General features: G+C 39.9%; 1 protein-coding gene across 4 annotated transcripts in view; it reads right to left on the bottom strand.

Moving 5' to 3' along the window:
- The window catches only part of LOC136882374 (dynein light chain Tctex-type protein 2B), a 165,615-nt gene that overhangs the window by 11,604 nt on the left and 136,763 nt on the right, over positions 1-17,248 (bottom strand). For 3 of the 4 annotated variants that reach the window (XM_067154993.2, XM_067154994.2, XM_067154995.2), the window contains exon 5: positions 15,473-15,539. The exons of the other annotated variant lie outside the window; for it this stretch is intronic. In XM_067154993.2, coding sequence (XP_067011094.1) covers positions 15,474-15,539 — 66 coding nt within the window. In that variant the 3' untranslated portion in view covers position 15,473. The remainder of the gene's footprint in view (positions 1-15,472; positions 15,540-17,248) is intronic. 4 annotated transcript variants of the gene reach the window in all.

The raw sequence follows: 17,248 nt of genomic DNA, 5'->3' as shown, positions 1-17,248 counted from the left end.
AGATGCCTTGGCTATGATGACATTGAACAGTTTTTAGTTGATAGTAATGCAGGTAATGACTTTCTGGACAATGAAAGTGATGGTGAATATGAGGTTGGAGATGCCGTGATATACAGGGATGGTGAAGATGCAGACAATGACATCAATGAGGAAGATGAAGATGAAAAAAGCCGACCTCCACTAGTGAAATGGAAATAAATAAGTTATCATCATTTTCTTGGATTGCTGATCAGTTAACTTCAATACTTCATCTTTCAGGTGCTGTAGACAATATATAATGTGATGATTCTCTTCCAGTGTTTGTTCAGTTCTGCACTGGTACAGGTTATGGTAGAGGGTACCAAGGCCTTAATAGTTTACCCAATTTCTCTGAACAGTAGACTTCAGAAATGGAGTGATATGAATGTGTTTTTTGTTCTTACAATGCTCAATGACAAGCTGAAAAAATGTTAGATGTATTATAACTTCACTGAACAACACCTTAGCAATGTCCATTTTTGACTTTGGTCATCATCATTGTAAATTTATACTTACTTTAATTTATTATCTTAAGGTGTCAGTTACATAACTAGTAAAACTATTTCAATAATAGCATATTCTTGGGAAAAACCCAGCACAGAGGAAGTACGTACGCATAAAAATCCTAGCATTGACAGGGTTAATGAAACCAAGCCCGGTATTTCAGCTTGTAAAGATTTTGAGAGAAGTTCTCTCAGGCATAGTCCAATTCAATCAGCTTTAAGTACCAAGAATTACAGCCCTTTATTTAAGTGTTGGACTTATTACATATGTTATTTCATATAACGATAAGTTCTTCTTCAAAGATCTGCAAAAACTATAGTCTGTGTAATAACTTTCAATTTAAAAACACCAGAAAAGTGTATTTTTTTATGTGTACAAGTGTATTAATGGAAATGTATATGTTTTTAATAATGGTGACTTTGACTACTAGAGTGCATAGATATTAACTCAATATGCATGTGTGTTCAACAGCGACAGTTTCTGACTAGAGTTCACAGTCAGAATTAGACGCTTAAGTCCCACCACTTGTGAAATGAAAACAGACATAAACATCTATTGTCAGAATGTGCAAAGCCTAAACAACAAGTTGTCTGATTGTGAACTATCCCTGCCAGACTTAAGAGAAGTTGACGTGATCGGACTTACTGAAACATGGCTCTCTTGGGCTAGTGACAGTGAACTACCACTCAGTGCTAATTACAGCATATTCCGTCGTGATCGCGCTACTCTAGGTGGTGGAGTGTTGCTAGCAGTGAACAGTGCTTTACCATGTAAACGAAGGACAGATCTCGAACGGAACTGTGAGTTAGTGTGGATGGAGCTACTCTTTCCTCGACGCCCTGTACTTGTGGGATGTTACTACAGACCACCAAACAGCCCATTCAGTGACCTTGAACAGTGCCTGGACTCAGTCATTGCAGCTTTCCCTTATGGTGACGTAATTTTAATGGGCGATTTTAACTTGTCTATAAAGTGGTCTTCTCCAACTACCGGACTGTCAGCTGACAACTGTGACACATACTTTATAGACAGTTTTATTAATGGCCTCGGACTGAAACAGTTTAATATGTAACTAACCCGTGGACCCAACACCCTGGACTTCATACTCTCCTCATTAGAACTTAAAACAATAACCCCAGGCAGAAACCTTTTCCTGTGCGACCACCAGTCCCTCGATGCTACATTCCTCCTTCCCCACCCCTCCTCAAAGCCTCACAGCAGGACATCCTACCGCCCTACCTACATCTGGCGCCATGCCGACTGGCCTGCAATGTGTCGTGCCCTGGAATGCCTTCCCTGGAGTCTGCTCGAAATAGCTGATATCGAATCGGCTCTTGACCTGCTGTACGACTGGCTGCAAGCTGCAATTAAAGACTTCGTACCTGCACAACGGGATACTACTAGCAAACATCAACACTGGATATCACAAGAGACCAGACTGATACTATTTAATAAGAAGAGAGCTTGGCGCCTATGGAGAGACTTCCCTAACCCACACACTCACAATACCTTCGTTAAAAACCGCCGCCACGCGAGGTTTATGGTCAGAAGAGAATACAAAACACACGTAGACACTGTCACTGAAAATGTCCACAGCAATCCCAAGCGCTACTGGAGTCTCATCAACACACGGAGAAGGACGGAGCGGATTCCTGTCAGCGTGAACCACAACAATGCAACAGCAGATGGCGCCGATCGCAATGAACTGTTCAACAGGTATTTCTTCTCCAACTTCTCCCCTCCCTTACAAAACCAACCGCTCCCTCCCGTTGGTACAGCTTCAAACAGAACCCTATCAAGCATAACTACCACACCAAGTGAAGTTCATAACCTTCTTCAAACTCTTCGTACCAACAAAGCTATCGGTGCCGACACTATAGGTCCTCTTTTCCTAAAAAATACTGCCAGCACTCTTTGCGTCCCTCTCTCTAAATAATTTAACAGATGTTTTGCCGTGGGCTATTTTCCTATTACATGGAAACGCAAATATTGTTCCACTTCTCAAATCAGGCAACAAATTTAATGTTTCATCTTATCGACCAATCTATTCTCCCGACACTATCCTTTATCTTTGAAAAAATTATACACCAGCGTCTCCTTGCATTCACTTTGCCGTATATCTCAACCAAGCAGCATGGTTTTCTACCAGGTGGCTCTTGTCTAACAAACCTGGCCACTCTGCATAGCTTTGCATCACACGCCATTGCAGCTAAATCACAGCTGGATATCTGCTACGTAGACATTTCGAAAGCTTTCGATTCTGTTGACCATACTCTGTTGCTCCATAAACTCTCCGAACGGTTTAATATACATGGCAGTCTACTGACCCTTCTTGCTGGCTTCCTACATAACCGTTGTCAGAGAGTGGTAATATCAGGCACTTCATCCTCATGGTTACCAGTCACCTCCGGTGTCCCACAAGGCAGTACTCTTGGCCCCTTGCTGTTTTCTTTGTTTATGGACGATCTGCCGTCCGAACTCAACGAAACAGCGAATACCCTACTCTTTGCTGACGACTGCAAGATATTTAGGGAGATCAGGAATCCAGCAGATGCAGCTCTGCTACAGTCATCGCTTAATGCCCTCTCGAACTGGTGCCGTACTTGGAAACTTATCCCCAATCCACAAAAATGCAGCCACATGACCATAACACTGCATAAATCTCCTCTACCGACATCATATTACCTACTCGACAAGCCCATCACCGTGGTAACGCAACAGCGCGATCTAGGTGTAATATTCGATACAAAATTACAATTTAAGACCCATATAGAAACATATACAACCAAGGCTATGAAATTACTAGGCATTCTCTATCGCTTCACAGAAATTTCTGACCCCGTTGCTCTTCATCACTTCTTCCTCACGATCGTTCAACCTCTCTTAAACTACTGCTCTCCAATTTGGACAACAGCCGCCCCCTCCAATACCAAGCAGTTAGACAGAGCAGTGTCGTCCTTTGCTGCAATTGTAAGGAACATAAATCCCAAGCTCAGAAATCTGTCTACGCAGCGGGTATTAATGGCAATTAATGTGTCACCGCTGCACATCACGCGACAGGTAGCTGACCTGAGTTTCCTCCACGAGATCTTAAATGGACATTACCGCTCGGAACATCTTGTTTCTCGTTTCTCTCTTCTCTCTCCGCGTTCCTTCCCGCTCCACCAGAACCAAAGACCTTCTCCACATTCCCCAAACTCAGCACTCAATACTTCAACGATCTTTCCTAATAAATAATAATGTTATTTGTTTTACGTCCCACTAACTACTTTTTAAGGTCTTCGGAGACGCCGAGGTGCCGGAATTTAGTCCCGCAGGAGTTCTTTTACGTGCCAGTAAATCTACCGACACGGGGCTGTCGTATTTGAGCACCTTCAAATACCACCGGACTGAGCCAGGATCGAACCTGCCAAGTTGGGGTTAGAAGGCCAGCGCCTTAACCGTCTGAGCCACTCAGCCCGGCACGATCTTTCCTAATCCGCCTCCCAACACTCTTTAACAATATTAATAGGAGACAAGAGCTTGATACAGCATCAAATAAAAGTGTATTCGAGAGGTGTGTAAATAGTATCTTAAAGATAAGTTGAAGTGAAGGGATTATACCGCCATCTTGACCCACGACGACTTGGCTATGAACATGGACATTCTTATGGTTTTCGATTTGGACAGTTATTAGTAGGATGTGTACCTGATCTTGTTATATTTTGTTATGTTTGTTATATTTTATTATGAAAGTTTACGTTTGTTAAATAGTCTGTTGACAGTGCAAGTGAAATTTGCTCAGTGTAGCTGTATCTTGTGATAAACAAACAAACAAACAAACAAACAAACAAACAAACAAACAAACAAACAAACAAACAAACAAACAAACAAACAAACAAATAAATAAATAAATAAATAAATAAATAAATAAATAAATAAATAGTGTTTCTTAAAATTAAATATATCCTTGTTTTCATTTTTTCGTATTTTGATGGCTGAAGATATCTTTTAAAAAAGTTTCTGAAAGGAATAAATTAATTGGTATTGTAACGGTGGAATTTCCTCAAAAAGAACCACAACACTCGATAAATTGCTTTACGTTGCACCAACACAAATAGGTCTTATAACAACGATGGGATAGGAAAGTGGGGTTTGAACCCACTATCTTCTGAATGCAAGCTCACATTAAATGTTTAAAATGCCCTCCATTAGCACGTATAATACTACAAACATCACAACAACACTGGCAGCATTTCATGTAAGAGGTGTGCTGATACGTTCTGTTCCTGTGTATTTTCCATTATTAATGTAATATGAAGAGTTGAGTTCGAACATGGAAATAAAGCGTTTTCTTCTTCTACGCATGAGGTCTGTGTCCTAAAAGTTTGGCCTACCTTAATGTTGTATTAAATAACATACATATCTTTAATGGTTCATTGTAACATAAAGAAAACTTAGAAATTGTAGAATATCTGTAACGCTTGGACCATATCCCTATTGGACGTTGGCAGTTCTCAGCAAGTTGGAAAAGATGGAGAGATATTTCCCGACTTCTCCTTCCTTCAATTTTACCTTTTTAAGGTAAGATGAAGAATGACAAGTTGTTGTGGATGATCTCTAGCTCTTTGTTCAGGCATCGGAGTACTTCAGTGTTCCACGTTCTATCGATCCAGGACATTCTTAGCAAGCACAACATTTAAAACGGACAAAGTTTTTCCGTGGTGTTCTCTGTTGCGGTCCAAGTCTCGACACCATAAAGTAAGACAGACACACCAAAGTAAATGGAGATGGAGACTAATATTAAAGACCTTCTTGCAGAGAATTTTTCTCATTCTCTTGAATGCAGTCCATGCCTTTTTTTTTTTACATCGCACCAATAGCTTCTGGCGAAGCTAGGATAGGAAAGTCAAGGAGTGGGAAGGAAGTAAGTATCTGTGGCCTTAATCACTGCATAGACGTATTCAAATATCAAGCTTTTATCATTCTAACTCGAATATTAAACCACAAGTGATGAATACCATGTTGGTTCCCTATTAATTCATTCATCATTTCCATGTACGGTCAGCATTTCATTGAATAATAATAATAATAATAATAATAATAATAATAAAATAATTATTCCTTTAGATGAAATTTATATAAAAGCCAAATACCACTCACTGATCACGAGAACTCCAAATCCAAAAGACTCAGAAAGCTGAAAATAGGAACATAGAACCTCTGTTCTTCTGCTCTGGAGGTACATTAGGAAAGGATTTTTCAAAATTCAGCTTCTGTCCTAGATTTAGGGCCTTTGCCCAATAACATAGGCTAAAACGGGGACAAGACAAAGCTCATTTAGGTTTTACAATACTGTATAAGGAACAAATCTTGGCAAGTCCCTAGGGGACAGAAACAACATTTTTTGAGACATTGGCACCACACTGCCGCCGCTCTTTAGTCTCAGTGTTGGAGAGCACGTTGACACTCACGAACGAGGTGAGCACTACAACTTCCGCTTGGGTAGATATGAGACATGCAGAAAGATTGCGGGAAGATTATGGTATTCTATGAGAGAATTTTACAGAGCTCGCTGTCAGTCTTGTATGCAGAAATAGGATGAAACGTACTTCTACAGGCTGCTGTCTTATTTATTTATTATTATTATTATTATTATTATTATTATTTGCTAGTGGCTTTATGTCGCACCGACACAGATAGGTTTTATGGCGACGATGGGATAGGTAAGGTCTAGGAGTTGGAAGGAAGCGGCCGTGGCCTTAATGAGGATACAGTCCCAGCATTTGCCTCATGTGAAAATGGAAAACCACGGAAAACCATCTTGAGGGCTGTTGACAGTGCGATTCGGACGCACTATCTTCCGGATGCAAGCTCACAGCTGCACGCCCCTAACTTCACGGCCATCTCGCCTGGTGCTGTCTTATTTATAGCTATACAATCAGACGTGCTTCTGTGTTTTATCAGACAGCTTTATATTGTACTCTGAACTACCTTTTATCATACACATAGCTTTTTCTATTATATCTATTTCCTATCTTTTATTCTTAATACCTTCCACCTTTTCAAACTCATTTTGGTCACAATGCCATTTTTAAAATTTTTACAATTTGCTTTATATCGCACAGACACAGACAGGTCTTATGGCAATGATGGGATAGGTGTGGGAAGGAAGCAACCGTGGCTTTAATTAATGTACAGCCAGGTGTAAAAGTGGCAAACCATGGAAAACCATCTTCAGGGTTGCCGGCAGTGGGATTCGAACCCACTATCTTCAAAATGCAAGCTGATAGCTATGTGGCCCAAAATGTGCAGGCACTCCTAGCCATTTCCTATCCCCATCATCACTATAAGATCTATCTGGTACCTTTGGTGTTTACCCAACAAAATTAAGAAGAAAAACAGCCACAGATTGCCCAATAGAGCTCCATTTCTCTAGCACATGTTAGAGAAAAGTGGAACAATGGAATTGACATGTACACAGCCTAAATGGTGTCAAGCCAAATGCCTCTACACTGTACAGAGACCATATGATGATAGCAATGATTATTATTATTATTATTATTATTATTATTATTATTATTATTATTATTATGAGCCTCAGTGGCTCAGGTGGCAGCATGCCAGCTTTTCACCGCTGGGTTCTGTGGTTCAAATCCCGGTCACTCCATGTGAGATTTGTGCTGGACAAAGCGGAGGCGGACAGGCTTTCTCCGGGTACTCCGGTTTTCCCTGTCATAATTCATTCCAGCAACACTCTCCAATATGATTTCATTTCATCTGGCATTCATTAATCATTGTCCCAGAGAAGTGCGACAGGCTTCGGCAGCCGGCACAGTTCCTATCCTCGCTGCTAGATGGGGCTTCGTTCATTCCATTCCTGACCCAGTTGAATGACTGGTAACAGTTTGTGGATTTTCATTATTATTATTATTATTATGTCCAACTCGATTTTTTGCTGTTTATTCTTTTCCATAACTTATTTTATTATTTACATTTTATGGCCTTCATTGGACCACTCTAGCCAACTTTATACAAATAATTTTTCAGTTTTCAGCCCAGTACTTCTTCATTCTCCCTGATCTTCTCCTCCTTTCTTCTATCAGAAATCACCCTTCTCATTGTCTGTCTGTTGATTCTGGTCTGCTTGTCTGTGAGTTTCCTGATTTTGTTGGTTTTGTTTCTTAGGTCTTCCACTGTAATTTGTAGTTCATCTATATCTTTCTTGATTTCTGTAATCCACTTAATGTTGCACTTACTATTCCATAATTTTTCTATTATTCTCCTGATGATCCTGTTCTCTGGTGTCCTGATTAGATGTCCAAAAAAATGAAATGTGTTTCTTCCTGATTGAGCTCATTAATGGTTCTATTTCCTTGTACTCTGTTTCATTAGAAGCTACTCTCCAGTGTCCATCTTTTTGGTACGATTTGTTGATGCACGTTCTAATAATTCTTCTCTCTATCTTGAGTATTTTGTCTATTTGTGTAGTGTTAGTTGTTTTGATGGGGCTTATGGATGTAAGAAAGTAGAACTGGCTGAGTCAGCAAAGAGGATGCATCTGGATTTGCTAAGAGTAAGTGATATCCGGGTAAGGGGAGATAACGAGGAAGAGACAGGAGATTATAAAGTGTACTTGACGGGTGTTAGAAAGGAAAGGACGGAGTATGGGGTAGGACTGTTTATCAGGAATACCATTGCATGCAACATAATTTCTGTTAGGCACGTAAATGAGTGAATACTGTGGGTAGATTTGTCAGTTGGAGAAATTAGGACTAGAATTGTGTCTGTGTATTCACCATGTGAGGGTGCAGATGAGGATGAAGTTGACAAGTTTTATGAAGCATTGAGTGACATCGTGGTCAGGGTCAACAGCAAGGATAGAATAGGGTGATTTCAATGTGAGAGTTGGAAATAGAACTCAAGGGTACGAAAGGGTGATTGGTAAATGTGGGGAAGATATGGAAGCTAATGGGAATGGGAAGCGTTTGCTGGACTTCTGTGCTAGTATGGGTTTAGCAGTTATGAACACATTCTTCAAGCATTAGGCTATTCACTGCGACACATGAGAGGCTAGGGGTACCAGATCCATAATAGACTATATCTTAACCGACTTCGAATTCAGGAAATCTGTAAGAAATGTACGAGTTTTCCGGGGATTTTTCGATGATACAGACCACTATCTGATCTGTAGTGAACTAAGTATCTCTAGGCCTAGGGTAGAGAAAGTGAAATCTGCCTGTAAACGAATAAGGGTAGAAAATCTCCAGGGTGAGGAAATTAAGACAGAAGTACATGGATATAATTAATGAGAAGTTTTGAACAGTACCCAGTAAGCAGGTTCAGGATATAGAAAGAGAATGGGTGGCATACAGGGATGCTGTAGTAGAAACAGCAAGGGAATGCCTAGGAACAACTGTGTGTAAAGATGGGAAAAGGCGAACATCTTGGTGGAATGATGAAGTGAGAGCAGTTTGTAAACGTAAAAAGAAGGCTTATCAGAAATGGCTCCAAACAAGGGCCGAGGCAGACAGGGATTTGTACGTAGATGAAAGAAACAGAGTGAAACAAATAATTGTTGAATCCAAAGATTTTGGTAATAACCTGGAAAGGCTAGGTCAGGCAGCAAGGAAAACTTTCTGGATAGTAATAAAGAATATTAGGAAGGGAGGGAAAAAGGAAATGAACAGTGTTTTGAGTAATTCAGGTGAACTCATAATAGATCCCAGGGAATCACTGGAGAGGTGGAGGAAATATTTTGAACATCTTCTCAATGTAAAAGGAAAACTTCCTGGTGGTGTTGCGAACAGCCAAACTCATGGGAAGGAGGAAAATGATGTTGGTGAAATTATGCTTGAAGTGGAAGGGATGGTAAATAAACGCCATTATCATAAAGCAGCAGGAATAGATGAAATTAGACCTGAAATGGTGAAGTATAGTGGGAAGGCAGGGATGAAATGGCTTCATAGAGTAATAAGATTAGCATGGAATGTTGGTAAGGTACCTTCAAATTGGACAAAAGCAGTAATTGCAACTATCTATAAGCAAGGGAACAGAAAGGATTGCAACAACTATCGAGGTATTCATTGATTAGTATACCAGGCAAGTATTCACTGGCATCTTGGAAGGGAGGGTGCAATCAGTCGTTGAGAGGAAGTTGGATGAAAACCAGTGTGGTTTCAGACCACAGAGAGGCTGTCAGGATCAGATTTTCAGTATGCGCCAGGTAATTGAAAAATGCTACGAGAGGAATAGGCAGTTGTGTTTATGTTTCGTAGTTCTAGAGAAAGCATATGACGGAGTACCAAGGTAAAAGATATTCGCCATACTGAGGGACTATGGAGTTAGGGGTAGATTATTAAAATCAATCAAAGGCATTTATGATGACAATTGGGCTTCAGTGAGAATTGATGGTTGAATGACTTCTTGGTTCAGGGTACTTACAGGGGTTACACAAGGCTGTAATCTTTCACCTTTGCGGTTCGTAGTTTACAAGGATCATCTGCTGAAACATATAAAATGGCAGAGAGGGATTCAGTTAGGTGAAAATGAAATAAGCAGTCTGGGCTATGCTGACAACTTGGTCTTAATGGCAGATTGTGCCAAAAGCCTGCAGTGTAATATCTTGGAACTTGAAAATTGGTGCAATGAGTATGGTATGAAAATTAGCCTCTCGAAGACTAAACTGATGTCAGTAGGTAAGAAATTCAACAGAACTGAATGTCAGATTGGTGATACACAGCTAGAACAGGTCGATAATTTCAAGTATTTAGGTTGTGTGTTCTCCCAGGATGGTAATATAGTAAGAGAGATTGAATCAAGGTGTCGTAAAGCTAATGCAGTGAGCTCGCAGTTGCGATTAGCAGTATTCTGTAAGAAGGAAGTCAGCTCCCATACGAAACTATCTTTACAACGGTCTGTTTTCAGACCAACTTTGCTTTACGGGAGCGAAAGCTGGGTGGACTCAGGATATCTTATTCATAAGTTAGAAGTAACAGACATGAAAGTAGCGAGAATGATTGCTGGCACAAACAGGTGGGAACAATGGCAGGAGGGTACTTGGAATGAGGAGATAAAGGCTTATTTAAGAATGAACTTGATGGATGAAGCTGTACGCATAAAACGGCTTCGGTGGTGGGGTCATGTGAGGCAAATGGAGGAGGATAGGTTACCTAGGAGAATAATGGATTCTGTTATGGAGGGTAAGAGAAGTAGAGGTAGACCACGTTGACGATGGTTAGAATCAGTTTCTAACGATTTAAAAATAAGAGGTATAGAACTAAATGAGGCTACAGCACTAGTTGCAAATTGAGGATTGTGGCGACGTTTAGTAAATTCACAGAGGCTTGCAGACTGAACGTTGGAAGGCATAACAGTCTATAATGATAATGTATGTATGTATGTATGTGACTATAAACCCAGTTCCAAATTGGGGACATTGTTTCATAACCCTTAGTCCAGGGTTCCCGTTGTAAATTCTGTAGCCTTGAAATTCAAAAGGTTCTTCTGTAGTATTTCTCATCTCCTGGAGTCCTGCTACTAAAATTTTCTGTTTATCTAATTCGTCCGTCAAGTTCTTTAGTTTTCCTGCTTTAAGTAGAGAATTAATATTATGAGTTGCAATGTAGTTGATCTGATCTTGTTTGATCATGTTATCATGTGCTGGCACGGGAATGGGTGATTGCCAACGCTCCGACTCGTTGACGCCTTCTAGGTGCCTTCTCCTGCTTTCTTGGACAGGATGGTGGAATTTTTTTTCCTAAAAGACCTTTCCACGGTTGACTTTCGAAGGTAGTTAACCTTGGGTGGAGCAAGCTCCGATTTACAACTACGGTTGTTAACCGCAGAGGGACACAACCCTACATGTTCACGGTTCTAGGTTGGCATTTCCTCCTAACCCAATGAGGTATGGTTTTCCCACCAATACTCAGGTGGCAGGTTGCAGTGGTTTCCAATCCATAACTTATATTTTAAGAAAAAGAAAATACTACACAAAATAAGAATGTAGGTAGTAAACAAGTGGTGTGCCACTGTGCTACTTCTAAACCAAATTTCTGTGGTATGGTACCTTACAACTAGATTATGTGCGAGTATAAATGATAGGAAAACTCATACCTTGTCAGTGCGGATGACACTCTTCTTGTAAACATAATCTCAAACAACAAACTGCCTGGAAAGTAAGGTTTACAGGATTATTAACAACATCTAGGGAGCAGTTGTAAACTACCACCTTTATCAAGTTAAATTATAAGAGACCCAGTGGCCGAATCCTACAGGCTGGTCAACACAGATTTCCTGAAGAACAGACAGAACAAGATGATAAGGATGGTGTAGCAGGACAAGGAGATTATGCAAACTAACGAGGTCAGGATTTTAGGAAGGAGACGTCAATGGTGAGTGAAATATCTCTTTGACATTTTGTGTCGTCAATTCCAGTGACGACTGGTTAGGGAATGTCCTTCGTTACCCAAGTCAGCAATCCTAGTTATAGTTATCTCTACCACCATCTAAGAAAACAGCACAGATTCTTCTTCACCCATCCTTTGTATCAATTTCATTGGTTTTCTTCTTCAGCTGCGCACAATTTGCACATCATATTTTAACTGGTCGATGAAATTGTGATGGGGTCTCCCCTTTGTTCCATAGCAATCCGATACTCGGGGTGTCTCCAATCCAGGCGAGTAGTTCTCCGTGCACGCGCGCCAATAATACTTTCGATTTTCAAATCTACAGAAAACCCACACAGTCTCCTATAACCATAAATAATTCCTCTTTACATCCTAAATCTCAAAAACAAGCGTCATTCTATAATTTAATACACAGAGCCTTAAGAATCCCACTATCCCCTAACAACTTAAAAATAGAATTAAACTACATAAGGAACTTGGCCAAGCTTAATGGGTTCAAGGTTGAAATGATTAACCAGTTAATCAGTAAAGTTAAATACAAACTATCCACGAATCTCATTCCGGATAAACCTAAAAAGACTAGTTTCGCTACGTTTACATACAATAACCCAGCCATCCACCAAATCGCCAACACACTGAAGAAATACGACACTAATATTGCTTTCAGAACAGTCAATACAAATCAAAGTATATTTTTCAATCATAATAAAGTCAATTATAAAAACAGCCGTTTTTCGAGATCTGGTATTTACAGACTCACTTGTGCTCAGTGTGGATTTAGTTATGTTGGACAGACTGGGCGCAGCTTTCATACGAGATATATGGAGCATTATAATGCCTTAAAGCACAACAAATATTCAGCGATGAGCTCACACATGAGTGAGACAGGACATCAGTTCACATCAATTGATAAAGATCTCACTATTCTAAAATGCATAGGCAAAGGAAAACTTATGAATGAATTAGAAAATCTTTACATCTTTTTAGACCAAGCCTATAACAAAGACCATAATCTTAACGATATCACGGAAACAAAAAATCCTTTATATGAGCTAACTCCAAAGTTATTAGGCATGGTGAATTCAAAACATAATACAATCCCGCCAACTTTTAGAACTTCTTGTTCTAAAGCTTCCACCACCTCGTCAAATGATAGGCCCGCCCATCTTGCTCCTAACAGCCCGCCAATAACAACACATGCGCGCAAGGATCCACCCACCATTACCCCCCCTCCATGCCCTTCACTGCCTCAGCCACACCGTTATAATACTAGAAGTCGAAAACCCAGTCAAGCTAGCGTTGCTGTAACAACCTGACGTACTTAGTACGCTCCGTACGAGTAAGTACCGCATTAGCCATCTTTGACGTACGGGAAGTCTCTTGTACAGTACGGTATTATTAACATACTTTCTTCTACATTTTGTTTCAGAAAATCCTGAACATTTCTTCCAACACATGTTACAACGGAATTATATATCAACTTGACTATCTTTTAGATCCATTTGACTACCATAATTTCCGAACTCTGCTAGCTTTGACATACGTTTTATCACAAGCATCGCCTCTACAGAAGTTCCATTTTCTTCTTGACTTTCAGATATCCCAATCATATACGTTTTAAACTTGTTTGTTACATTCACACTTCCGTTTTAAATAACTGAAAGTGATTTTACCACCTTGGATTCAACTTTGGAATTGAAGAAACATCCCCCTTTGATGATTGTTTTTATACTCAAGGCTTTCACAGTCTTAATGATATTATAAAAATATGGATCCATTTTAGTTTTAGACTCTCAAAATCTCATGTTTAATCACGTTTTAATCTTCAAACTGTTAATTTCACTCTCTTTTAACATACTTTGGTGCATTATCGTTGTTTTAGATGTTATTGTATAATGTTTTACGAAACCATTTTCAACATTTTAACCTATAATTTATAAGTATATGTATTATTATTATTTTTTAAGATTGATATAGGCTGATGATGCCCCTAAGGAGGGTGAAACATGTACCTTTGACTTTTATGTATTATGTATAAAAAACAATTGACCATATGAAATAGTGGATCATATTGTATTGTATTGAACAGGTGGACTTATAATATTGTAATAACACTTGAGACAACTGTACTCTTCCGACCAGGAGGCAAAACTTCACATGCCCTGATGAAGGCCAATGCAATTTGGCTGAAAGCTTGGCTTTATTATTAATAAATATATATATATAGTGGCTTTAATCCAGTTCATTTATTTCTTTATGTTAATCCAATGAGCCACGAAAACTTACGTTCATTAATGGTCTAGACAGTTCCTCATTCTTCTTTGTTCCACGTTTGAGCTCTGTGAGCTTAAGTTTCACAGTTTTCATATAGCATTTATCTCTCTTGGCTCGGGTGACTTCAACCATTCTATTTGCAATGGCATCTGGGTTCAAGATAGTGCACTGCTTTTTAGAATAATGTTTTCAGTAAGTCGATTTTAAGACTCTCCAAGCTTTTCTGCTCGATTTTGCAAAGTCCATATCTTTCACTGTTGCTTCCCACTTTTCTCTCCTATTCTTGTCTAATGACCATAGAAGCTGTGAACCTATTTCATGGCTGTCTGTTGTTTGATATTTTTCACTTTCTGGATTCCAACCGGGCACATAATATTTTCTGAAACCTCTCAGAATGTTCGTTTTGGCAGCTGAAACGACTAAGCTGACGAAGTCATCATAGTTACTAGCAATTGGTTCTAGATTTGTATCGCACAGCTTCTGATCAAGATCTTTAGAGAATTTATCCCAGTTTGGACGATTGAAATTCCACCTGGGTACAGGTACCGAGGTCACCAGGGGTATCTTCATACCTGCTTCCAACAGGACTGGTCGATGCTGGCTGTTTGGAAAACTCGACAATATTGTACGTGAAATACTGAGAGGTTGATCAAAGCAATCCTTGGACACAAATGTTAGGTCGGGGTTGTAATCTCTTCTCCAGCGAGCAGAATTGAAAGTGCCCTTGTCTTTCGCATCAAAAACTAGGTGCAGATCGGATATTTCAGCCCACTGAGTTAATGCCTCACCATCTTCATCACCTGTGTCATATCGCCAGTTAGTGTGATGGCTGTTGAAATCACCAGTGTAAATGCACGGATGGCTGAAGGTTGGCAAAATGCTAGGAGGCCATCTAATGCTAGGAGACTTATACACGTTAACCTGTATTACTAAAGAGAAAATGAAATCCTTTACACTTGACTGAACAACCCAACTCCTGTAAGACTGGATTTGGCATAGGTGGCAATTCCATACTGCTGATGGTGGATAGCGTCGATAAGGGTATAGCCCAATATTTGTACTCTTCTATCAAAGTCCTGTTAATCTGTTGTGTGCGTCTCCTGAAAGTTGACGATATCAATGTTGAGGTTATTCAGCTGTTTTCTAAGATATTCACACTGGGCACGACTTAAGCCTTCAATATTTAGTTGGTAAATATGGACTGAAAGTCCAATGTCTATTGTTGAGTGGTTCTGAAAAGAACCGTTATTTCCAAAAGTTTGATACATTATATCGTTCAATTCAATCACCTTAGGTCGCTGTTGTTCGCTTAGCACCACCCGGGGGACACGTGCAGGGCAATCGATACGTACAATCCTGCGGATGTGAGCAACGGTTATCCCCCTTTGTTATGGTGATCAAACAACACAGGAAATTCAAGTTTATAATAAATATTAAGCAATGTTTTATTTTTAATAACATTCACTGTACAGACAAATGACTAGCTGTTCTCATACCAGGTGATCAGCTGAACTGCTAGGTAATACAGGTTATTAGAGAGATTTCTAAAGCAGATATATTTCATACAATTGAGGATCTACCGTCAAGTTTCAGGTATGTCTTGCTGATAAGACCAGCAGATAATGGGCTGCCAGAGGGATATCAGTGACATGCTAGAAACAGCATCCAGCTGATGACACTGCAATTGCAGACTTGGAAAAGCTTGGTGAACATTTCAGGCACAGGCCGCCGACAACAAGCAGTGGAGACTGTGTCCTAACCCAACAAAGATCGAAGTGACAGTTTTTCACCCAATCTCTTGATCAACCAACCAGTAAGAGTAACTTCCTGTGACAAGACCTAACTTGCTGCCGTACAAACGAACCCCACCTCACGATGGCTGGAGAGAAACTGAAGAGCAGGCAGGTACCTCGTGGGGAGTGCAAGCAACAACCCTGGTTTTGGAATACTCTGTTGTAGAGTTCACCAGAGTACATATGTAAACAAGGTGGATGTCCGTAGATTACCTCTGTACCCTGGCTTCACGCTCTAAGTAATATCCCCTCGCCAGGACTTGAGTTGCCTATAGGAACTTGGTGCCAACTGAACTGTTGGAGGACTGGTCATGCCCGAACTATGGCAACACTGGACAAAATGTTAATAACTGACTCCCCAGTATGTGATTGTGGATTTTCACAATAGTCTATGACCCACATTATTTTGGAATGCCCCAGGAGACATTTTGAAAGCCAGGATGAACTGATGGATGCCACGCCAAGAGCAGGAAGTCGCTGGACATCAAACTTTGGTCTGCTCAGAGACATAAATATTACCTGCATCTTTTGTAAATAGTTGTCATGTTCCATACAACTGATTATTGATGATAATAATATTAACAACAACAATAATACAAATTACTGTCACTTCTTTCAAGAGAATAACAAGGTTATTAGCCCTGCATACTTCATACTTAAAATTGTGATTCTCCGTAATCCAGTGCCTATTATTTAGATAGTATATTGAGAATAGTGTCCAATAAAATGTGCCTGGAATTGCTGTAAGATATCATTGAAAACCTTCACAAAGATGATGGTTGAGCAAATCACCAATTTCTTTTCACAAGTTAATGGAGATTGCAATCATATCCAATATTGTTCCAGAAAGACCACGACACAGAGGCAAGGCTCAATAATTTTGAAATAGCTGGCTGTTATACATTAACAATTGTTGAACTTGTCCCAAAACTATGCTCAGTTCCACTCTAACAATGATAATGGTTGTATGTCCCACTAACTACAATACTCTAGAAGTTCTCAGAGACACTGGAGTTCTCTTACAACATGAAGTTGTATCTTCAAACACAATCAGACTGACAGGGATCAAACCTGCTCAAGAAGTCAGTGTTCCAGCCCAGCTACTAGTAGTTTGGGTTCTTACTACAAAGGGTCAACAGTTGTAACATCTGGTTATCCGTGCTGTCTACGCCTTGGGCTAGCCAGAGACAACGACTCGGTGATGTTGTGTGGCTTAACATAGTAATACAGTACCAATTAAAATAGGAAACAAACATGTTGCAGCATGAAAGA

Source organism: Anabrus simplex, chromosome 10 (genome assembly GCF_040414725.1).
Source record: "Anabrus simplex isolate iqAnaSimp1 chromosome 10, ASM4041472v1, whole genome shotgun sequence".
Taxonomy (NCBI): Eukaryota; Metazoa; Arthropoda; class Insecta; order Orthoptera; family Tettigoniidae; genus Anabrus; species Anabrus simplex.
This window is presented reverse-complemented; position numbering and strand designations above follow the sequence as displayed.